The following is a 24,285-nucleotide window of genomic DNA, read 5'->3' as shown; positions in this document are numbered from 1 at the left end:
AGTAACAACTGACTATTTACAAAAAAAGGTACAGTCCAACAGATTTAAAAATATAAAATATATAATAAGAGTCGCTGCTTCAAATTTTTTTTAGAAGAAAATCAAGCTTATCAGCAAGAAAAAATGTAAACAGAAGCAAAGCAAGCAGAGCGAGTAAAAATGCGTCTGAACTGTACGAGAGCAAGTCACCTGCCGTGCGGAATGAGAAACAGAATCATTTGCATTGGCAACATTGTATTGTACAGTTGTATTCTATTTTGCGTGGTTATTATTCCAGTAGTTTTTGGATTCTGATACAAGGACCCATTTGGAGAATACTTTAATCCCAGACGTATAGATTTAGTGCCTTGTTACAACCTATTTGAACAGTTAATGGAAGAGCGAATCGTAAATTGAGAGAGGGTTTTCTGTTGAACAAAGTTAAGGAGTAAGATCTGAGTTAAAGAACGGGACTCTTTCGATGGCATAATTACTTTTTAGGGGAGTTTTGAGGTAAATCAGGACAACAGAGGCTTGAAGGTAATGAATATTGAAGAAGTCTAAGCTGTAGTGATTTAGAAGAGTAGGACAATGCATGGGGAGGCTCATTTACAACATTAGGGAGTAGGTTGTGAAACAAAATGTTCGTCTCGATCTTCATATCTCTGGTAACAGCCGTAGTCCTGGTTATCCTTTGCGGCTGTTGCTACATTCCATGCATTACATACCTATGTTTGAAATGCATAACCACTGCTTTGGACAACAAGCTTTCAGGTCCCCCTCCTGCGTACCAGATGCCCCTCCTCGGCTCCCCTGATGACGAGTATGAATCCGACGCCGCACCCAAACACCCATCTTGATCCCTGGCTCCTCCTGCCGATGATGATGACGACAGCACTGGCGACACTAGTCTAGCTTGCTTTTGTTACCTTAGTCATAGCAGCTCGTTTGTATGCTTGTATCACTCATTTTAAAATTGGAAATTGTGTTCAGTTTGGCTGGCAGGCAGTGGGGCCGCAGAGGGTCTTTCCGGCAGTATTGTTGAAAGCTGCCACCCTGGTTTTCGCCCCTGCACTTGCATTTGTCTGTCCTTATACAATGTTATATGATACATTACTTGTTCATGATTAATTGTGCTTGTGGTTTACTTATAATTTTGTCCTCTTCCTCTTCTGAGGTGCAAACACCCTTCCGGTGCCCCATTGCTTTTTGACTTTTTGACTCAGCCCTGACCTCACATCAGGGCTGAGTCAAGGCAAAGGGTTCCTCACGTCAGGGGTACCTTCTGTGGCCACCTCCACAATATTCCTCGACTCGCCTCCCTGGTGCAACATTGGCTGGATGAATACCCCTCCAGATTTGGTTGACATGACAAAGTAAAAAAAAAATCTGGCAAGGCACACTTCTACTACATACAGTGGGTACGGAAAGTATTCTGACCTCTTTTTCACTCTTTGTTATATTGCAGCCATTTGCTAAAATCATTTAAGTTAATCTTTTCCCTGATTACTGTACACACAGCACCCCATATTGACAGAAAAAAACATGGAATTGTTGAAATTTTTTATTTATTAAAAATGAAAAACTGAAATATGACACAGCCATAAGTATTCAGACTCTTTGCTCAGTATTTAGGAGAAGCACCCTTTTCAGCTAATACAGCCATGAGTCTTTTTGGGGATCCTCTGCCATTCCTTCTTGCATATCCTCTCCAGTTCTGTCAGGTTGGATGGTGAACGTTGGTGTACAGCCATTTTCAGGTCTCTCCAGAGATGCTCAATTGGGTTTAAGTCAGGGCTCTGGCTGCGCCATTCATGAACAGTCACGGAGTTGTTCTGAAGCCACTCCGTTATTTTAGCTGTGTGCTTAGAAGCATTGTCTTGTTGGAAGGTGAACCTTCCGCCCAGTCTGACCTCATCAGACCAGAGAATCTTATTTCTCACTATCTTGGAGTCCTTCAGGTTTTTTTTTTTTTTAGCAAACTCCATACGGGCTTTCAAAGCTCTTCTCCCCCGATTGCTCAGTTTGGCCAGACGGTCAGCTCTAGGAAGGGTTTGTGGTTATCCCAAACGTCTTCCATTTAAGGATTGTGAACGAAAAAATCTATTACAAAAAAAAAAAAAATCAATACGTAGATAGCTGGTCACCTTTCCTCAACATGCTAAATCTAGACTCCTGATTCCTTTGCCTGAGTAGGGTGCCATCTGACATTTGACAATAGCAAGGCTATTTTCTTAAGTGTGAAAGTAAACAATGAAATTCTATATTCTTTGTTGTTGTTTTATGATTATTCTATTCATTTCTTTTCTTTTTTCTTTTCACACATTTTAGATCGTTTGCATGGTGAAAAGACACATGCATGCTGTGGGGATCTTCTCCTCTTGTCCCTGTGTTTGCTGTTCCGGAATCTGTGGGGGCGGGACTTTTCTTCACTCCTTCCTGATCTCGGGGGTTGGGTTCTGGCTGCTGGTGGGGGCGGTGGGGCCCCCCTGTCGCTCCTCAGGCCTGCTTCCTCCTCTACTCTCCGTTACTTGCGGCCCGCTGCGGTCGCCTCCTCCTCATCCCGTGGGGGAGCCGGGCGGTCCCCTGCGGGCTGTGGGGCCTGCTGTGGGGTACCTTTCCCTGCCTGGTTTGACTGGGGGGGGGGGGGGGGGGGGGGAGGGGTGGGGGGGGGGGGGCGGGGATCCACCTCCCACCTGTCAGGGGCAGGTAATGGGTGCTTCGTCGGTGGTTGTCCGGCCTAATTGCCCCGACCTGCAGGAGCCATGCCTCTTAATCACGCAGCACACACTCACACCATTCACTGTATATATTTTTCTCACTAAACACATCTGGGCACATACACAAAGGGTTCCTGGGGGACTGGTATGGGATCGGGAGGGTGTGGGTGCCGGCTCGGGTTTCAGCACGTCTGTGCTGTTTCCCGGTCCGTGCGCCCTGCCCCTCCACCCTGCCTGCCCCCGTGGATTTTAAATGCATCACACACACTCCCCATGTTTTAATGCACCACATGCACCACTCTGGGGGGCGGTGGGTCGTGGTGTAGTAGTGCCTGGCAGCCGGGTGGCCAGTTGTCGGGGCGCCTTGGTGGGGCCGGCTGACCGCCCTGGGTCCCTCGGTGTGGGACGTGTCCCATCCGCCGGGCTGCTCTTGAGTGGACCCCTGGGCCTGATCCCGCCCCTCGATTGATTGGGTGGGGTCCTCAGCCGCCGCGGTGCGGCCACAGCAATTACAGGACACTTCTGTGCATGTAAAACGATATCAATTCACTTGCATGTATCCGCAGACACACACCCCTAGGACTCTTTCACTGGGTGTGGGGTCACGCACTTAATCCGACAAATAACTCATGGATATGGAAATTGCGTGTGTATCCCCTCACTTATACTCTCGTCCTGTAGACTTTTATAATTCACATAAAGCCACAACACTTGCACAGTCGGGTTCACGACCCTTGTTCTGCATGCCTCTTCTCCTGTCCTTGTCCTGTTCTATCTTGTCCTGTCCTTCCCTCACAGGGTGCAGCACTACAGCCCCATGCAACACTCATATTTAATGTTTCATTGTTGTCGATAATGTAATTATTTACTTCTCTCCTGTTTACAATTAGTGCTTTGTCTTTTGTCTTTGTTTCTCTCTCCCTCCTAGAAACTTTGTCTGTTCAACTGATCAAGTCTCTTCTTCTTCTTTTCCTTTCGGCTTGTCCTGTTAGGGGTCGCCGCAGCGCGTCATCCTTTTCCATGTAAGCCTATCTCCTGCCTCCTCCTCTCGAACACCAACTGCCATCATATCTTCCCTCACGACATCCATCAACCTTCTCTTTGGTCTTCCTCTAGCTCTCTTGCCTGGCAGCTCCATCCTCATCATCCTTCTACCAATATACTCACTATTTCTCCTCTGGACATGTCCAAACCATTGAAGTCTGCTCTCTCTAAATTTGTCTCCAAAACATCGAACCTTGGCTGTCCCTCTGATGAGCTCATTTCTAATTTTATCCAACCTGGTCACTCCAAGAGTGAACCACAACATCTTCATTTCCGCCACCTACCATTTTTCTCATTCATCAACTCCTCGAAGTATTCTTTCCATCTAGCTAGCACACTGCTGGCACCAGTCAACATATTTCCATCTCTATCCTTAATCACCCTAACCTGCTGCACATCCTTCCCATCTCTATCCCTCTGTCTGGCCAGTCTGTGTAGATCCTTTTCTCCTTCTTTAGTGTCATATATGTCATCATATGCCTCTTGTTTGGCCTTTGCCACCTCTACCTTTGCCCTGGGTCGCATCTCAATGTATTCCTTTCGCCTCTCCTCGGTCCTCTCAGTGTCCCACTTCTTCTTAGCTAACCTTTTTACTTGTATGATTTCCTGTACTGTGTGGTTACACCACCAAGTCTCCTTCTCTCCTTCCCTGCCAGAAGATACACCAAGTCCTCTCCTGCCTGCCTCTCTGATCATCTTGGCTGCAGTGGTCCAGTCTTCTGGAAGCTCCTCCCATCCACTGAGAGCCTGTCTTACCTCTTCCCGAAAAGATGCACAACACTCATCCTGTCTCAGCTTCCACCACATGGTTCTCTTCTCTGCCTTTGTCTTCCTAATCTTCCTCCCTACCACCAGAGTCATCTTACACACCACCATCCTATGCTGTCTAGCCACACTCTCCCCTACCACTACCTTACAGTTGGTAACCTCCTTCAGATTACATTGTCTGCACAAGATGTAATCCACCTGCATGCTTCTACCTCAGCTCTTGTAGGTCACCCTATGTCCGTGCCTCTTCTGGAAAAAAGTGTTCACTACAGCCATTTGCATCCTTGTTGCAAAGTCTACCACCATCTGTCCCTCCAAGTTCCTTTCCTGGATCCCGTACTTACCCATCACTTCTTCATCATCCCTATTACCTTCACCAACATCTCCATTACAATCTGCACCAATTACGACTCTCTCTCTGTTTGGGATGCTCAGAACTACTTCATCTAGCTCCTTCCAGAATTTCTCTTTCACCTCTAGGTCACATCCTACCTATGGGGCATAACCACTAATCACATTACACACAACTCCCTCAATTTCAAGTTTCAGCCTCATCACTCGATCGTTTCACCTCCAAGACACCTCTTAGCCAACTCTTCCTTTAAAATAACCCCGACTCCATTTCTCTTCCCATCTACACCATGGTAAAATAATTTAAACCCTGACCCTAAACTTCTAGCCTTACTGCCTTTCCACCTGGTCTCCTGGACACACAATATATCAACCTTTCTCCTAATCATCATGTAAACCAACTCCCGAGATTTTCCTGTCATAGTCCCAACATTCAAAGTGCCCACATTCATTTCTAGGTTGTGTGCTTTCCTCTTCTCTTTCTACCCACTTTCCACCTCATCTTCTTCTTTGACTTCGACCCACAGTAGCTGAATTTCCAACGGCGCCCTGCAGGTTGACGGCGCCGGGGGCGGACGTTTTTAACCCGGGCCACGACCGATCCGGTATGGAATTCTTTGGATGAACGCTCATATTTGTTTGGCAAAGTTTTAAACTGGATCCCCTTCCTGATGCAACCCTCTGCATTGTGCCCCCCATAGGGCTGCATTCGACTGATCAAGTCTGATTCTCAATAAACCTCAATTATAATACCACAGCAGAAGATTAAAAACTCTACTGTGACACAGTAAAACTGTTCCGGCATGAAAGGGATACCGATTTTCCCTTCTGCTTGACCTAACAGCGGAACAGGACAAAAAAAAAAAAAAAAAGGCTTGTGGAGGCCACTGTGCTCTTAGGAACCTTAAGTGCAGAAGAATGTTTTTTTAATAACCTTGGCCAGATCAGTGCCTTGCCACAATTCTGTCTCTGAGCTCTTCAGGCAGTTCCTTTGACCTCATGATTCTCATTTGCTCTGACATGCACTGTGAGCTGTAAGGTCTTATATAGACAGGTGTGTGGCTTTCCTAATCAAGTCCAATCAGAATAATCAAACGCAGCCGGACTCCAATGAAGGTCTCGAACCATCTCAAGGATGATGAGACGAAATGGACAGCACCCTAGTTAAATATATGAGTGTCACAGCGAACGGTCTAAATACTTATGGATGTGTGATATTTCAGTTTTTCTTTTTTAATAATTCTGCAAAAATGTCAACGATTCAGTTTTTTTCTGTCAATATGAGGTGCTGTGTGCACATTAATGGGGGGGGGGGGAGGAATGAACTTAAATTATTTTAGCAAATGGTTGCAATATAACAAAGTGAAAATTTTCAGGTGGTCTGAATACTTTCCGTACCCACTAAGTATAAATACTGACAGTAACGAGGCTCTTGCTCATTCAAAGCTTAGCTACTGAGGTCTTACTGCTTAATTTCTTATCTATTTTTGTGTAAGACGGAGGATGATTTGAGAAGAGTAGCTTTAAAGACAAATTGAATATTTTACTGATAATGGGTTAGAATAAAATGGAGGAGTTTAGCATTACAACAGCGACTGAACTCTTGATCTCTCTTTTCTGTGTCCCTACCTATTGTCAAATTTATAATTTTAAGGTTTTAGGAATGTTCGATCTGATCAATCAAATGTTCTTTTTTCCATTTTAATTGAATTTTCTTTTTATTTTGATTGTACTTTGGATTTTCACATTTTGGACTGTTTTTATTTACCAACTTGAAACTTTGAATGTAACCAAAATGTTCTCCTTGATCGGATGTTTTTGGACTGTTTTAGTTTTCATCTCAAAGGGCCGGCTTGGAACACTTCATCTCATTTGTGAGTTGATGTTTCACACCCTGTTCCTTTTTGTGAGTTTTATTGTTTTCATTTTTATTATTTGTTCCTTTTTGTGAATTGTATTTTTATTTTTATTGATTGAAGACTTGCACTTGCTAAATTCTGTTCATTAAATTACCTTTTTCTGAGCATAGAAAAATGTCCCTTTTCTTTTAAGAGTAATGAGTTCAGTGTTATCAATGTGAGCAGACCTAATAACATTAACACAGCCATTGAATAATTTAACTCTATTTTTGAAAGTTTATTTCGGCTATAATTTTAAACAATATGTCCTGGCTGTCGTGTCAAGACCGTCTAATTCTCCCTAAGTCATTTACAAGTGCCTTAGACGATATGGGAGAGAGCAGCCTTAAAGGAGTGTGGTTCGAGCTTTATCTGACATCTATTAAGGTTACTCTGTTAAAGTAAAGCCTAAGTTGAGCGGGGCCGGCGCTTCAGAATTGGCTGTGAGAATCTCTCTCAACACTTGCTTAAACAAGCTCCCATCGCCGGTTACGGTTCACTATGTAATGCACAGGAACAACGGGGAGCTTTAACCCTTTAAACGGAGAGCCGGTCAGGACTCCCTTAGTTCTAGGGAGCCGGGGGAGCATGGGGTAAGCAAGGTCTGACTCACAATGAAAAATGATGTACCGACGTCACAGAGCTCAGCACACACTGCATCCCGGACTTGGAGTCGCTGTTTTTGAACTGTAAGTCATTAGACTCGCTGTGAGAGTCCGCATCTTTTATCCTTGCTGGTGTTTACATTCCTCCTCAAGCTAACACATACGCCCCACTGCTAACGCTCGCTGAACAACTAAACAAAATTGAAAAAAAGCACCCAGACTCACCCCTCATTATTCTTGGGAACTTTACCACAGCTAAACTCAACCACAAACTCCCTAAATACAAGCAGCACATTGACTGTCCTACCAGGGAAAATAACATTGTAGACCACTGCTATACTACGCTAAATACCGCATCGTGCAGTTGTGGGGCTCGTCTGATCACTGCTGAATTCACTTAATACCAAAATACAGGCAAAAACCTAAATGCACGACGCCAACGGTGAAAACAGTAAAGAAGTGGAACAACGAAGCAAAGATCACATTTTTTTATTTGAATTTTGATCACAGTGGGTATATGTACAGTATCAATGCCTGCTTGGTAGCTACTCACCTTATGCTTTAGCCGGCTCTTTACTTCCTTGATACCCATTTTGGCATGGTCCTTAGCCTGTCAATAGAAGCATACAAGAGCATAAGAACTCCATACCTACAATAGGTTGAGCTTCTTTTTTTTTCCACTTGGTATGTACTCACAAATCTATAAACAGTCTTCATAGCTGGGTTTGCCTTGGTCTTCACTGTGTTTAAGATAGCCCCGCTCCCTTTCTGTCAGGAGACATGAGGATAAATTTGTTACATAATGTCGTTCGCAAGATATTTTTACTGGTGGTCACGGAAAGAGGGTCACAAATTTCTTAGGGATGTGAAGTAGGATTCACAACAAAGGATAACTTTATTCAATTAGTGAACGAACAGTCATAAACCAAAAGGAACACGCCAGACAATTCAGGGATAAAGTTGTGGAGAAGCCGTCAGGGTCATTCATGAACTTTTGATTGCAACAGACACTTGTTTTCTAGCTTTACTCATACTCCATAGACAGAGCTGTGTATCGTCAGTATAACTACTGTAGGATATCTCAGGCTTGCTGATAAGATTGCCCAGAGGGAGCAGGGAGAGCAGTGATTCTTAACCCATTTTCGATTGAACCCCATTTGTTCAGTGAGTCAGTCAGTCAGGTTAAGCGGAGGTCAAGACACTGCATTGGTGTGTCAGTTTCGTTCACCCTGCTTGCATGATTTGTGACATCACGCTCCGTTTGGCGATTATCCGCTGCATACCGTTTGTTACAAATACATAATTGTAATTAAATAATTTTCGATGACGATAGACAAAAAAAAAACATTGACTGAGTAAAGACCTTTCTGCCAGCAGCTTGTGTCGTGAGCAGCGCTGCGTGTGCTACCACAACAATGAAAATGTCGAGTCCAGAAAAAACTCCTGTGTCCAATTGTCCATTGTATTTATCAAACAATAACCCGCCTCACTCTGCCTCTGATTGGCTACCCCAAGACAGGACTCATACTTTTAGTATATTCCTCCTCTGATTTGCTGTGTGTGGATGCTCTTAATCAACACAAACGCGCATATGCAGGGTGGGTTTTAAACCATTCATCTAAGAACGGAGATTGAAATCACTTTTGTGTCTCAGACGCAGGACACACATCAAACAAGATCCCTGATATTTAAAAATCATTAAATATTTCACTCAGTGGGTGTAGTGCATCTATGAGTTTAAATTTTTGAATTGAACAACCCAACTGAATCAAGCTTTTGACACTATTCTAATTCATTAAAATGTACCTGTGTATGTATAATTTTGATGATTAAATCTTACAGCAAACGAAAACACAAAACTCACCTTCTGTAGAAGCTAGATTATTACGTAACCAACAATCAAGAAACAATAAAAATGATTTGTAATGTAGAAGGTAGGAATTTGCCCTCTTGGGAAGTATTTTCCCATTTGTTTAATGAACCTTTCTAATGTATGAGTACTCAAATAAATGGACTTTTCTACAATATTTAAATTTATTGAGATGTACCTGTAAATAAAATAAGATTACATGAATTAAAACGAAAAAAGAAAAGTGTATAAAAGCGCGTTTGACAAGCACACGTAAGCACGTGACAAGCGTGTGTAAGCTCGTTTGACAAGCGTGTCTGAGCACGTGTGTGAAAACCTTTGAGTAGTGTTTGTGACAGCAAGACATTCAGTGGTGCATATGAGAGCTTTTCACCTGTGTTTATGAAAGCATTTGACAAGTGTTTATGAGTGAAAACATTTCAGTTTTAGGTATGAGCCTTTCAGTAGTGTGTATTGAGAGAGTTTGAATAGTCAGTGTGAGAGTTAATCCTGAATTTTGTCCCGACTGGCCCCTTAGGTCTCCCTTCTCACCCAATGCATTCACCGACATGTCCCCCAATATCTCCAGGAACACTCGTCACCCCCCGCCCCATAGGTGATCAGCCCTTGTCAGCTCCGAGGCTGACCCTGACCATCCAAGGGCCGCATAGACTACGTTTTTAAGTGGCAGATGGATGGATAGATACTTTATTCCTGTGAGGGAAATGATTTGAAATTAGTTTCCGAAACCAAATTTGTGAACTATTACAAAATGTGAAGAAATTATATGAAATTAGTCTCCAAAACCAAATTTGTGAACTACTGCAAAAATAAAATACCTTATCGGAACCTTTTTCTGCATCGCGTGACATGACAATTGCTTTTATATTTTTGCTCTGCAACTCGCCAATTAAATTTAACCATTGTCTAACATTAGTGTGGGGGTGGCACTGTAATAGTGCGTGCCTAATGCCTGATGTTGTCGAAAGGCTTATTTTTCTTCCCAAAAGTACAGTACAGTATGTAGGATGCAATTCTTTTTTACATTTCAGGGACAGAGTTTATGTTGTACGGAAGCAGCACCTTTTTTTTTTTACGTCTAATGACAGTTTTGTTGCTACATTTTAATCCCAAAGAGAGCATGTGTTCATATTAATATTAAACTGTTAACTGTTAATATTAAACTTCTTTAAAACGAAATGCTCTTATGCAGTTTTAACTTAACACTTTACAGAACCATACTGTCATATATGTTGCCTCCTCAGCATCCACTGCAGCCTGGTTATGCTGGAAGGGGCATCCCTCCATCTGTGGCCCACTCAACCTTTCTTTCTTTGTTTTCATAGTATCTGATATATTTTCCTTCTAGTTTCATAAACATTTTTATTCAAATAATTCTGATGTGTAATCATGTTTATGAAAACTTTCTGACCTTTTGTCTAACCTTGTGGAAATGCATGTTTGGTTCCAATATACTGTACCTAAGTAAATCAGCAAGGATGTTTAGGTTGACAGAGGATAGAGGCAATATACACCAATAGATGGATATCATCACATTCCCCAATATATTCTATTATCTTATTAGAGGGTGTGATAACCGCAGCACCTCAAAGAATTTGTAGGGGGGCTTTCAGACTGTATTCCAGAAAACTCACTGTTCTCTCAGTTGTACTTAAAAAATAAATAAATAAAATAAAAAAACAAGTGTCAAAAAAAAGTAACGGAACAGGCAAAACCCACAATTAGAGTTAATTATTGTATGTAGTAGCTTGAAATGAGGACAGTTTTTTTTTTTCAGACAAAGCGTACAGCAAACATCTAACAAGACACAACTCAGGTACATTCACATTTTGAATTGTCTTTGTATGATGACGTTTCCAACCAACTCCCTCAAGATTTTTGGACAACATGTTTGAACCAACAATCGGCATATTTTGATGAAATTGTACAACATTTTGAGGAGATTTAAGGTACTTTAAGGTACCACAGACTTTGTAAAATTCTGCCTGGGATAGTGATGTGTTTTCTGTCTGATTTTACTTACCTTCACAGTTGTTAACCATTGGTGGTAAGATTTATCACTTCCTGTGGAGATAATTGATAAAAGTTCTTTAAATTTTTCAAAGGACATGTTAAAAAGATTCTGAGATGATTTAGGAAATGTGTATAAATATCCAGTGCTCAACATCAATGAGTCCAGTAAGAAAGGGATTACAAAACCTTGAACTTCCCTTTCAGAATCCAGATTTTCTATGGCTTTAGCAGAATACTTCCACAAATGTGGGCCATCGATTGCAAATGAGATTTGTCAATGTTCACAAGCGAGCTGTACTTTGTCTAACAAAAGCATCAAACATTGCAATGTTGGAAAAATGAGCAAACTTTTTGCTTTTAACCATACGTCAGTCTAATCGTCATCAAAATGAATAAAACAGTCCCCTGAGAAATCGATAAAAGATTTCTGAGGCTGTATTCATTTAGGTAGAATACATAGGGGCTGTTGTAATATAAAACTCCAATCTCACGGATTGAATATTGCACAAATTTACATTCTGAACAAGAACCAGCCTACACATTCTTGTCATATGGAAAATAAACTTTTAATTCAGATTTATAATTATACAATTAATCATTAATAACAATTAAGGTTTTGTGTATCAGCAGATACTAAACTGGAATAGCACAAAATTGCGCTCAGGTATTTATCAAGGCCAAACAGAAAAAGTAAAAAATGTGTTAAATGTACTGTTGGTTATCTTAGCAGTCGATACCTCATGAATTGTGGATGAATCCATTTGTTATGATTAAAGGAATGGTTGTGTGAAAAACATCTGTGGAGACACAACAAGCTTTTTGCTTTGAACTATTGATGCATTCAATAACACCACTATTCCTACTACTAATAATAATAACAGTAATGCTAACTGGGAGAACATCTTGCAAGTCGGTGGGAAATAGGTGGAGAGTTACTAATCAAGAACAGAAAAAGAGCAATTGGGTTTACAAAAAAAATCTCTATATTCCACTCTTTGTGGTAATCTTTTTTTCCACAATAACTGCACAAAACTTGGTTGGCAGATGAGAAAGAATGTAGGAGATTCTTTTATCTGCGAAACCTACTGAATAAGCCACAGTTTTGTGCAGTCTTATCATGCTGTCATGAATATTAATATTTAAGATGTAAAATGTGGCTTGAAGGTAACCAACTGTCAGAGTGACTCTGTAAATTATAGAAATCTATAGGACGAGAGTGTGAGTGCACAAAACCACTGTCTTCTGGCTGTTAGATAAACAGTTCAATATTTCATGTTGTTGTTTGTTGAATCTATCTATTTTACAAATGATTTGCTCTTTTTTCCTAATAATTAAATCTTCAGAATGGAGTGTACATTCTTTTCCACATGACTATGGTATGATGGTCTCACAAACACAATGATACATCAAGACTGGCTCACCTGCATAATCGCCTTTGTTGATCTCCTCCTCAAAGATGTCACTGAAACCTTCTCCTGAGTTTAATAACTCCAAACGGCCATCAATGAACTGCAGTTCCAAAAATAAGTTGTTTTAACTTGGTATTTTTACTGTGAAACGGTTCTCATACATAATATAATGGCAAGGTTCATTTTCCCCCCAAAAAACTTTCACAGTTGACAATTTATAAAGCTCCCTACAAAGTGTCACTGCAAGTAAAAACAGACAATAATTTAGTTCATGGTCATGTAATTGTTATCGTGCTGACGTGTGTGTGCATGTTTATATATACAATTCCAATTCCAATGAAGTTGGGATGTTGTGTTAAACATAAATAAAAACAGAATACAATGATTTGCAAATCATGTTTAACCTATATTTAATTAAATACACTACATATAGAAGATATTTAATGTTCAAACTGATACATTTTATTGTTTTTAGCAAATAATCATTAACTTAGAATTTTATGGTTGCAACACATTCCAAAAAAGCTGGGACAGGTGGCAAAAAAGACTGAGAAAGTTGAGGAATGCCCATCAAACACCTGTTTGGAACATCCCACATGTGAACAGGCTAATTGGGAACAGGTGGGTGCCATGATTGGGTATAAAAGGAGCTTCCCTGAATTGCTCAGTCATTCACAAGCAAAGATGGGGCGAGGGTCACCTATTTGTGAACAAGTGCGTGAGAAAATAGTCAAAGAGTTTAAGGACAATGTTCCTCAACGTACAATTGCAAGGAATTTAGGGATTTCATCATCTACGGTCCATATCATCATCAAAAGGTTCAGAGAATCTGGAGAAATCACTGCATGTAAGTGGCAAGGCCGAAAACCAACATTGAATTCCCCTGACCTTCGATCCGTCAGGCGGCAATGCATCAAAAACCACATGGGCTCAGGAACACTTCAGAAAACCAATGTCAGTAAATACATTTGGCACTACATCCGTAAGTGCCAGTTGAAACTCTACTATGCAAAGCAAAAGCCATTTATCAACAACACCCAGAAACGCCGCCGGCTTCTCTGGGCCCGAGCTCATCTAAGATGGGCTGATGCAAAGTGGAAAAATGTTCTGTGGTCCGACGAGTCCACATTTCAAATTGTTTTTGGACATGATGTCCTCCGGGCCAAAGAGGAAAAGAACCAGACGGACTGTTATGGACGCAAAGTTTAAAAGCCAGCATCTGTGACGGTATGGGGCTGTGTTAGTGCCAATCGCATGGGTAACTTACACATCTGTGAAGGCACCATTAATGCTGAAAGGTACGTACAGGTTTTGGACAGACATATGCTGCCATCCAAGCAACGTCTTTTTCATGGACGCCCCTGCTTATTTCAGCAAGACAATGCCAAACCACATTCTCCACGTGTTACAACAGTGTGGCTTCGTAGTAAAAGAGTGCGGGTACTAGACTGGCCTGCCAGAAATCAAATTTCTTTTGGGCCAATTATACATTGTTCATGCACTCACTGTCGTAGCCTCGACACTTTGCACTACTCCATATCTGTTGTTGACCAATACTGGGCACTCATGTGCTTGAGAAGTATCTGCCTCAATTGCACAACTGATATTGTTCCAGATTTATCGCACTACTAGTAACTTTAACCTGCTTTCATTTGTTGAAGTCTCTTCACTATTTGCACAATGGTCACTGCACCAGACTATTGTTCTAATAGTAATTTCAAACTGCTCCAAATTGCTAGAGGACTCGGCATCATTTTGCACAATTGTCAAAAAAAAGTATCAGCATTACCACATTACTGGTAACCTTTTATTGTTCAGTGGTTGTGTTTTTATGTCTCAAAAGCATTCTCTGTCAATTGACTGTTTGTTGTCATACGAGAGCAGCTCAAACTACCGGAGACAAATTCCTTGTGTGTTATTATTTCTATTATTATTATCTATTATAAATTATTTCTATTGGCTAAATGCAGTGTCGGTTTCTGATAAGGGCGATATGGTCAGCCACCCAGGGCAGCACTCTGTGGGGGTCGGCACACGCCACGCCACCCCCACCTGCCGCGCATACACTGGAAAGACGTTTCAAGTTTTATGATAAATTAACCAAACTCTTCGCCATATTCTATTTGACTACATTAATAGTTAGCGGTTAAAGATCAAAAACAGATCCAAATTTTGCCCCAAATGGAGAGCTCAAGCAGCATTAATATGACACACAATTTAAACATGATCCAAATAAAACATGACCAGCGATCTAAGCACACAAGAACTAAGTGTTCTGGTGAAGGACTTCTACATTCTTCGGATAGAATACAACTACACAAACAAAATTCATAAGGATGCAGATATTTACCTGTTTGAAAAGTTGAAGCTGGATGGCATTCTGAAGGAAATCTCTCATGGCACTCAATCGATGATTGACAAAGATTTCTTCATTAAATGTTATTGGTTCACCCTAACAATGCAGAATAACACAACTGTTGAAAAAGTAAAAACACTAGGGACAGTATATGGCTCTAGACTAGGTGCTCAGCTACTGATGGATGTATGGTTACAGACAGAGTTATAAATCAGTTTTAATGACATGATGACATAAGCATTCTTAGAAAACAAAAGGGCACTTTCTACTCCTGCACCTTCTCATCAAATAACATGCATTAAAGGGAACTTGACAGAGAATCAAGAGTAGCAAAAATACAAAGAGCCTTGACCAAACTATCCCTAATTGAAGAGAGTTAAGTATAGACTGCCTTCAATACAAGGGAGACGTAAAACATTGACAGTCACACAGGAAACAGAATCAAGGGCAAAAGTAATAACATATTAATTACCGTAATAGATGCATTCATTATTTCATAGTTTTTCTTCCTCAGGGCATTGAATCGATTGCAACAGGACTGTTCTGGTTGTCTTATATGTTTCACCTATTATCCGATCAGTTCATGCACACTTACACTTACTACTCACACTTCTCAAGGATTCCAAAACGTATGAAAGGCTGAAAAGAAATCCAACCAGCGGGTTAAGAGAAAAACCACGGAGCACCTACAAACGTTACACAAGTCAGGAACCAACAACCGTGCACTTTATTACCAGCTATATCAACAGGAGACCATTCCTGCCATTTATGGTCCACCAAGGATACACAAATAAGGGGCAACTCTCAGACCCATTGCCAGCAGCATCAACTCTGTGACTTATAACATTGCTAAGTACTGTATGTGGCTAACATCTTTGCACCCTTGGTTGGTTGGCCATACTACACACCACGCCCAAAACTCAATGGACATTGTTGATAAGGTCACAGACCTGGATACAAATTAAACTGGTTTCATTCAATGTCACCTCCTTGTTCACGTGCATTCCAACACAGCATGCAGTAGAAACTGTGAGGCAATGGTTACTGCTTGATCACAGACTCCAAGACAGATCCACACTTAACCCCGAACAGATAAGCAACTTGCTGGAACTTTGTCTTAACACCACATATTTTCTATTCATGGGAACATTTTAAAGACAAAAACATGATTTTGCTATGGGCTCTCCGGTATCCCCCATTGTAGCAAAGCTGTACATGGAGGACATGGAAAGGAGGGCTCTGAAGTCACTGGTACAGATATGTGGATGACACGAGTTAAAATCAAAAGCCAGGAAGTGTACGCCTTCATTGAGCATATTAACTCAGCGGACAATAACATCAAGCTAAATATGTCGAAGACAATATGTTGCCTTTTTTGGACTGTGACGTCCGCATTGCAGACGACAGGGGCCTCCATGTTGGGGTTTACAGAAAACCCACACACACGAACCAATACTTACTTTTTGACTCTTACCACCCACTGGAACACAAACTGTGTGTTATCTGTACCCTACAATACAGAGCTGATAACATTCCAACCAGTCCACAGGCCAAAAAGAAAGAGCATAGATAGGGAGGCGCTCAAAACCTGTGGTTACCGCAGCTGGTCATTTGCAGATATTCATTTGTACTGACAAGGGGCTGGATTGCTGTCTGATTATTGATAGATTTTAGGTGTTGTCTTGGCTTTCCATGCGTTTTTGCACCTCCCTTTCTTCATGTGTTCAATATTTTTCCCCCTTTGTCATTTCACATTATTACACACAACTTAATTCCTGAGGTTATTTGTTCTACTTTCTTTGTATGTATGGATTACTTGGGTTGTTCCCAACATCTGGTGAAATGTTCATGCCTATAACACATTTGGAAATATATTTAGTGAGAAAAATGGTGATGTGTTAAATACTTATTTCAGCTGCTGTATTTGTGCCCTATGATTGGCTGGCAACCAGTTCAGGATGTACCTCGCCTCTCGCTGAGAGTCAGCTGAGATAGGCGCCAGCACACCTTCGACCCTAGTGAGGATAAGCGGTTAAGAGAATGGATGAATGAATGGAGCTGCTAGACTAGCCTGGTTTGTGTAGAGCAGGGGTGCCCAAACTTTCTGGCTCAGGGGCCACATTGCCGTAAAAAAATTGTCATGCGGGCCAGCATTAATTTTACATGCTCCCGACGAGGGGAATGCTTTTTTGTATTTTTATTTTACTGTTTTACTATGCTGTCTGCTGCTAGGTAGATCTTATAACTGCCTGACCTGGATAAATGAAGGTTAAAATAAAAATTAATGAAATGCAAAATAAAGTATTTTTATGAAATTTGACTCAAACTCAAACTTTATTCATCAGAATCAACAAACAACATGTTTGCATTAATGTGAAGGGTGATACTGAGATCTCGACTGCAGTAAATGGGGCAGGTCTGGCTCAACAGCGGTGGTTTTAATGCGCAAGATGTCACGCAGGTGGGAGTCACTTCGTCTTGTCCTCACGCGGTTCTTATTCATGTTCATGACTGAGAATGTCTTCTCACACAAGTATGTCGAGCCAAACTAGCTCAACATTTTCTTAGCAAATGTACGAATCTCTTGGAACCTGTCTTTATCCAGCTGCTGGTAAAAGTTGACAAGAGGGAGTTGTTGGTACCGGCTGCGACACTCTGTGTCACACTGCAGCTCAATGAGCTCCAGCTGCAGGTGGGCTGGAACGTCACTGAGATCCACGGAAACGGTTTGGCACATGGAACTTTTTGGTGAATAAATACAATGGAGTTTTGTATCTTTACCTCCTTCTTCGCTTACTTTGTTACACACTAGGGTTGATAATCCACTGTGCTCGCCAACCATGGCAAGTGCGCTATCCGTAATAATCCCCGTGATTTTATTCCACTATAATTTCATGTCATGTACGGCGGAACAAACAGAAGCAAATAAATCTTTCCCTCTTGTTTGGTCTTTAAGGCTCTGGAGGTCAAGTAGCTCTTCACGCATGTTCATTTCACTGTCCACTCCTCTAAAAAAAAATCAGTAACTGAGCGCTGTCGGATGCATCCGTGCTTTCGTCACAGGCTCACGAAAAAAATTCAAACTCCACTCCTTTTGCGTCCAACTGTCTCTTAATATCAGAAGAAACTTCTTCGATCCTTCGTGACACAGTGCTACGAGCCAGGAAAACATTGGCGAACTGTTGCTTTTTCTCAGGACAAATGTTCTCCACCATTTTCATCACACAGTCTTTAATAAATTCACCCTCAGTAAAAGGTTTGCAGTGCTTGGCAATCAGCGTTGCCACCTCATAGCTTGCCTTTGTTGTATTTTCATTCGACTCACTGGCTCTTGTGAAAAAGTGTTGCTGTGCCGTTAAACCAGCTTCCAGTTGCTTCAATTTTTCACTGCGTTCGTTCCCAGTTAACTTGTCGTAATTAGCAAGTTCCGTCTGGTCGTGCCTCTTTATATTGAACTCCTTGAACACAGCCACAGTCTCTTGGCAAATTAGGCAGACGCAGTTCTTTCTAAACTCAGTGAAAAAAATATTCAGACTTCCATTTGTCCTGGAAACGTCGGCCCTCGCTATCAACTTTCCTTTTCTTACTTCCAGTTGCCATTTTAGAAATGGGCAAAAAACAGATCATGCGCAAAACGGCCCGAAGTGCGCATGTCACACAACTGTTCCGATTAAATGTAGTACACATCATGTATACTCCCTATCGGAATAGATCACGTCACATGTAAACAGCTGACCAGAGATCTTCTTTCGGAATTATTTCAATCGGAATGACAAAACAGTCTCCATGTAAACCCGGCTACTGTGTGGTCTGCTGTAGACAAGCCCTTCACGTGTCAATCAAATATACGTTGGCATTCAAATCAAATCAAACTTTATTTACGGAGCACTTTTCATGATATGCATCTCAAAGTGCATTACATAGTTAAAATCAATCTCCTCCAACCACTCATCCACACAGATACATGCGTACATCCACACACAATTAAAGATACTTGCTGCTTCTAACATGCAATGAAAACTCTTGCTTTAAAGGGGTTCATTAACTTACGGCAGAAAGTGGCTGTGTGATGTCACCTCTCCGTCCCTCAACACGCATGACCAATCAAACCAAGAATAACTAAAATTTTACATGAGTTTGTTTGGATTGAGTGTAAATCGATTACTGATACCTGGAGAGTGAGACGCAATGAATGCCAGGATGCTACGTTAGCATAGCAAGTTAAACAGAGCTAATACCCAATACCTGCCGCCGCCCAGACATCTAATTAACAACATAAAAACTATGGGGTTAAATGACACGATAGACATTTTAATATAATACCATGAATCACATCATAATATAATCACATAGCACTACTCCTTCCCGAGCGCGAGTGACACGCCTGAGTCCGGCTGGCGAGCCGTTTCGCCGCTGCAGTGGGGCGAGAGCAGTTTCATTTCTGTTATCAATCCGTGAACTTGTCGTCGAGTTACGAGAAATAAACGGCTCAAAACAAGTATCGCATATTGTAGCGATGGAAATTGGGGAATACATCAGTAAAGACGATGCAATACCTGACATTTCGGACCAAGCAGATGGTTTGAAAGAGTGAGAGAGGCCACCTACGTGAAGGTCGAAAGACCATCGCTTAACAGAGGAGGTGGCTTAAGACAACACCTACATACCATGACATCCTTTCATCATTCCAAACAAACTCAATAATTCTGCCAAATTACACACACACAAAAAACAAAGCTCCACTACCATTTTGCAACTGAATGGAATATAAATGAGGGAGTTTCCATCTCATGACTCTTGTTGATGCACAGTGGCCTCTGGTACCTTAACGATTGTCCTTTTTTGCATTCCAAAAGAATGATACCATCCGTGGTTTGGGGCATACATCTAACCTGGAGCATAAATAGTTTAGTTTTTCCACACCAACTCAGGTTAGTGCTTTCCTAACTAAGTCTTGTAGCATGAACTGATGAAGCCTGCTGAGATGAGATTTAAAACGTCATCTAAGATAACCAGAACAGTCCAGTTGCGACCAATTCAATACCCTGAGAATGAAATGACCTGGATAAATTACAATATTCACAGGAATGTTCATAGTTTTTCACACGACATAATGGTATATCCCAACAAAGGGATAGTAAACCCTCTAAGGAGCTGCACACAATAGTCCTAGTTGGTCAGGATGAAGGGCTTAGCACAGGAAAAGTGGATGTGGGTGGATTTTTAAGGTCTGAGGCAACCCAAATAAACTCACCAGTGTGTTGGACACTTTCACCATATCGCAGATGTTTTCAAAGTGTGGGATACTAAACTACTTAGAGAACATAAAACATTTGTCCTCCCTATGGTTGTTGTTGCACCCATGGCCATATTTTTCCATTGAGGACACCAAGGTCCAGTGAGGACACCAAGGCCGCCGAGATTTGTTGTAGCAGTGGCTTCAACCTTTTTTTTCTTCTTTAAATCCAGTAGTCTGCATTAAATCATTTAGAAATGTTTGTTTTCCAACACTGCGATTAGCTGGCAACCAGTTCAGGGTGTACCCCGCTTCCTGCCCGATGACAGCTGGGATAGGCTCCAGCACGCCCGCGACCCCAGTGAGGAGAAGCGGCTCAGAAAATGGAATGTTTTCCAAAATTTATTAAGGTACAATTACAACTATTATGATTACAACTGTAGCGTATATGGGGGTTGAATAAAATGTAATTAATTTGGAAAAAGATACGACGGAAGATAAACGCCTGCGTTCACTTCCGGTTAGTCAGATTTACGCTTTGACGTGTAAATCTGCCGCTTTGTTAATCTTTTGCCGCTTTGTTAATCTTTTGTTGTTTGAAGATGCGTCTCACATCCTGTTCGCGGATGGTTAACGCAGAAGTCGGTGGAGTGATAGTGGTCGGTGGTGCGGCTAGGTGGGTGTGGGGTTTGAAAGTGTAATTTTCAAATTTGCAGTAGAAGGTGTTCAAGTCGTTGGCTAGTGTGCTATTGTTCTCAGCTTGGGGGGATCGTCACTTGTAATTTGTCAGCGATTGGAATGCATGCCAGACTGATTTAGAGTCGTTAGCGCTAAACTGTTTTTCCAACTTTGCTGCATAGTTCCTCTTTGCACTCACTGCTTAAAACTATTTCTTCAGCTTCACCTAGCAGACTCCCTTGCCCTCTTCCTGGCAGTCACTGTCCTCTGTCACTGCCTGTCCTCTTCGGTTCTTTGCTGCTCCTCCACCTGTTTCTCAGTCACAACGGATCCAGTACTGCGGGGAACGTTACGAGGAGGTGGCGGGTACAGATATGAACAGGTGGGTATGACACACAGCCCACGGTGACGCTAAGATAGAGGTCAAAGTTGTAAGCGCATTCCATGTGTGGACAGCAAGAAAATTATAAGAACAAGGATGCCAGCACATTTTGCTGCATACAGTTGCATGCAATGCTGTACAATCACAATAAGGGAATTGGGAATAACCTCCCTCTGGTATAAATAATGTTTTTTTTTTATTTGTAAAAAAAATAAAATAAATTATAATAATCTTTATTGATAGCGGTGGCACGGTGACCGACTGGTTAGAGCGTCTGCCTCACAGTTCTGAGGAGTGGGGTTCAATCCCCGGCCCCGCCTGTGTGGAGTTTGCATGTTCTCCCCCCCTTGCCTGCGTTGCTTTTCTCCGGGCACTCCGGTTTCCTCCCACATCCCAAAAACATGCATGACAGGTTGATTGACAACTCTAAATTGCCGTAGGTGTGAATTGTTGTTTGTTTGTATGTGCCCTGCGATTGGCTGGCAACCAGTTCAGGGTGTACCCCGCCTCCTGCCCGATGATAGCTGGGATAGGCTCCAGCACGCCCGCGACCCTAGTGAGGAGAAGCGGCTCAGAAAATGGATGGATGGATGTATTGATAGCACACACTTTGTCATTGAAAAAAAAGTAAATCTCGTGAAAAGTGGTTGAGAATTGAGCAAATGATGACTTAATTTGAATGTCCATGCAATGCCTGTGATGTCACTCACAGGCATGTCGACCTCCCCAGCAGGGCTCCACGTAGGCACGACACTGGCATATCTTACTCTTCATATCTATGATGGCGGGTGTCTCACGAACATGTCAGAGATTTTACTATAGATAACTGGAAACTTGCCTGTTCTGCTTCCTCGAGACTCGTCGCACTGTGCACTGCTCTTGGCCGGCAGGGAAAATGGTCATAGTGCTTGTCAAGCCTCCATTTACAGTATTATCGTGTTGCATTGTTTTTGGACAATAATAAACTGCAGGGGACCAAAACTGCGCTCAGAAAAAGTGCAGCGGACATGTCCCCCCTGTCTCCCACATAAATCACACCTATGCCAGCGGGAACCTCTCACTGAGAAGTAAAAACAAAAATGAATCCAGCCGTTCCATTTCATTTTTTGCGAGATTGCCTTTTGTTCCAAATTTTCTATTCCTTTCTCTGTCATTTTCTGAACTTTCTCCCTTTCTCCTACAAAAGTAATAATGAATAAAAATGTAATGAATATTAACAAATGAAATTTAGACGGGAAGGAAGTACGTGAGCTGGATCTGTTCTTACAACAATTTATTTTAAACAAAAAAAACAAAGAAAAACCTCCTCAAACAGTCCTGGACAATAATGATGGTACAGTACCTCTAGAAAAGATTGAAAATAATTTGACCATAGCTACATGTTCAAACAAGTTGTTCTCTAATTATATGTGTGCACCGAGTCCCAAAATCTATAAATGTTGTTGTGAGCGCTCCGCTTGACTGACTGGGAGCATTTCCTGCCGACACGCTGCTTATACAGAGGAAAAGCGGACGTGGCTGAGGACAGCATTTGGCCGTTAAAGGGGATAGGGTGCGCGTGAAGGACGACGCTAAAGGCACGCCCCCAGTAGGTATATAGCGCCGGTATGTGCATCGGTTTGGCTAAGAACCCCCGAAAATGACTGCGGTCAAACCAGCCTCCACTCGTAAAGTTGCAATCAAGCCAGCCACCCCTAATTGTGTTCATACTAGGAATTATGGTAATAAGTTGCCAACTCGCGGAAAAAGCCGCGAGTCACAAAGATCTGGACTTGTCTTGCGATACCAATGGGATTATGTTGGGGTAGCTTTGGCTCAGTAGGTAGAACAGGTTTGAATCCCTGCTACGACTGTCCGCATGTCGAAGTGTCCTTGGGCAAGACAATGAACCCTAATTTTCTCCCAGTGGGCCTGGCAGCGCCTCGCATGGCAGCAGTTGCCCATTGGTTTATGAATGTGTGCGTGTGTGAATGTGAGGCTTTGTAAAGCGTTTTGGGCACTGTGATGATGTAGATAAAGTGCTATATAAGTGCAGTCCATTGACCATTTTTTTCCCTAAAATATCAAATAAACTACATTTTTTAATGTATCTCAAGATTCAAATTAGCTTTGATGGTTGTATTCCTTAACCAAAGAGCACTGACATCCGTATTATTTGGAAGCTTTTATTTTGAAGGTGGCTTTCGCCGCGAGTTGGCGACCTATTACCGTAATGCCTAGTATGAACAAAATTAGAGGCGGCTGGCTTGACTGCTACTTTACGAGTGGAGGCTGGCTTGACCGCAGTCGAAAACTGCACCTACGATGAGACACGCTTACGAAGCAGTTTAAACTGCAAGCTATCAGTTATGCGGAGGAACATGGGAATCGAGCAGTCGCGAGAGAATTCAAGATCTACGAATCCATGGTTCACAAGTGGAGGAAGCAGGAAAACGAGCTTCGCCAAGTCAAGAAGACGAAGCTGAGTTTCTGCGGAAACAAGGCGAGGTGGCCCGAGTTGGAAGACCAACTCGAACAATGGATGAATGAACTCCAACCGCTAAACAGGGCGTTCAAAGTGAAGTTGCGAGCGGCGTGGGAGCCATGGATGACAGATGGCGAACACAGCTTTACTAAGACTAGGAGGCAGCAAATTGTGGCGAGTTAGACTAGGAGGCAGCAAATTGTGGCGAGGGGCTAATGTGTCTGCTTGCACTGTTGTTTGAGCTTTCGTAAAAAGCCGGCATCATTTCTGAGGAGCCGCACGGCAACGAGACTGACTCTTACAATGACGAGAGGGAACCTGGCGTGTTTGATGGATAACTTGCCCAGCTGTTCATTTCGGACACAGAAGATGAGGACTTTGATTGATTTGTGGATGAGGATTGATCACAAAATAACGTGAGTATATTGTTAAATACTTCAATAAAGTACAACCGAACTCAGTTTTGCTCCCGCTGCCTTTTTAAAAACATTGTTTAGCGTGCATGCATGCTA

At 42.1% G+C, this 24,285-nt stretch overlaps 1 protein-coding gene across 11 annotated transcripts in view; it reads right to left on the bottom strand.

The window, feature by feature from the left end:
- dennd1a (DENN/MADD domain containing 1A) overlaps positions 1 to 24,285 on the bottom strand; it is a 185,733-nt gene that overhangs the window by 55,024 nt on the left and 106,424 nt on the right. For all 11 annotated transcript variants that reach the window (XR_009769862.1, XM_061697489.1, XM_061697487.1 and 8 more), the window contains 5 exons: positions 15,008 to 15,109; positions 12,670 to 12,757; positions 11,259 to 11,299; positions 8,062 to 8,133; positions 7,919 to 7,975 (listed from right to left, as the gene is read on the bottom strand). Coding sequence is in view for 10 of the 11 variants with exons in the window: in XM_061697489.1 (XP_061553473.1) it covers positions 7,919 to 7,975; positions 8,062 to 8,133; positions 11,259 to 11,299; positions 12,670 to 12,757; positions 15,008 to 15,109 (360 nt within the window). In the remaining variant the exon portion in view is untranslated. The remainder of the gene's footprint in view (positions 1 to 7,918; positions 7,976 to 8,061; positions 8,134 to 11,258; positions 11,300 to 12,669; positions 12,758 to 15,007; positions 15,110 to 24,285) is intronic.

This window comes from Phycodurus eques, chromosome 15 (assembly GCF_024500275.1).
Source record: "Phycodurus eques isolate BA_2022a chromosome 15, UOR_Pequ_1.1, whole genome shotgun sequence".
In the NCBI taxonomy this organism is placed as follows: Eukaryota; Metazoa; Chordata; class Actinopteri; order Syngnathiformes; family Syngnathidae; genus Phycodurus; species Phycodurus eques.
The sequence above is the reverse complement of the archived record's forward strand: the minus strand, read 5'-3'. Positions and strand labels throughout refer to the sequence as shown.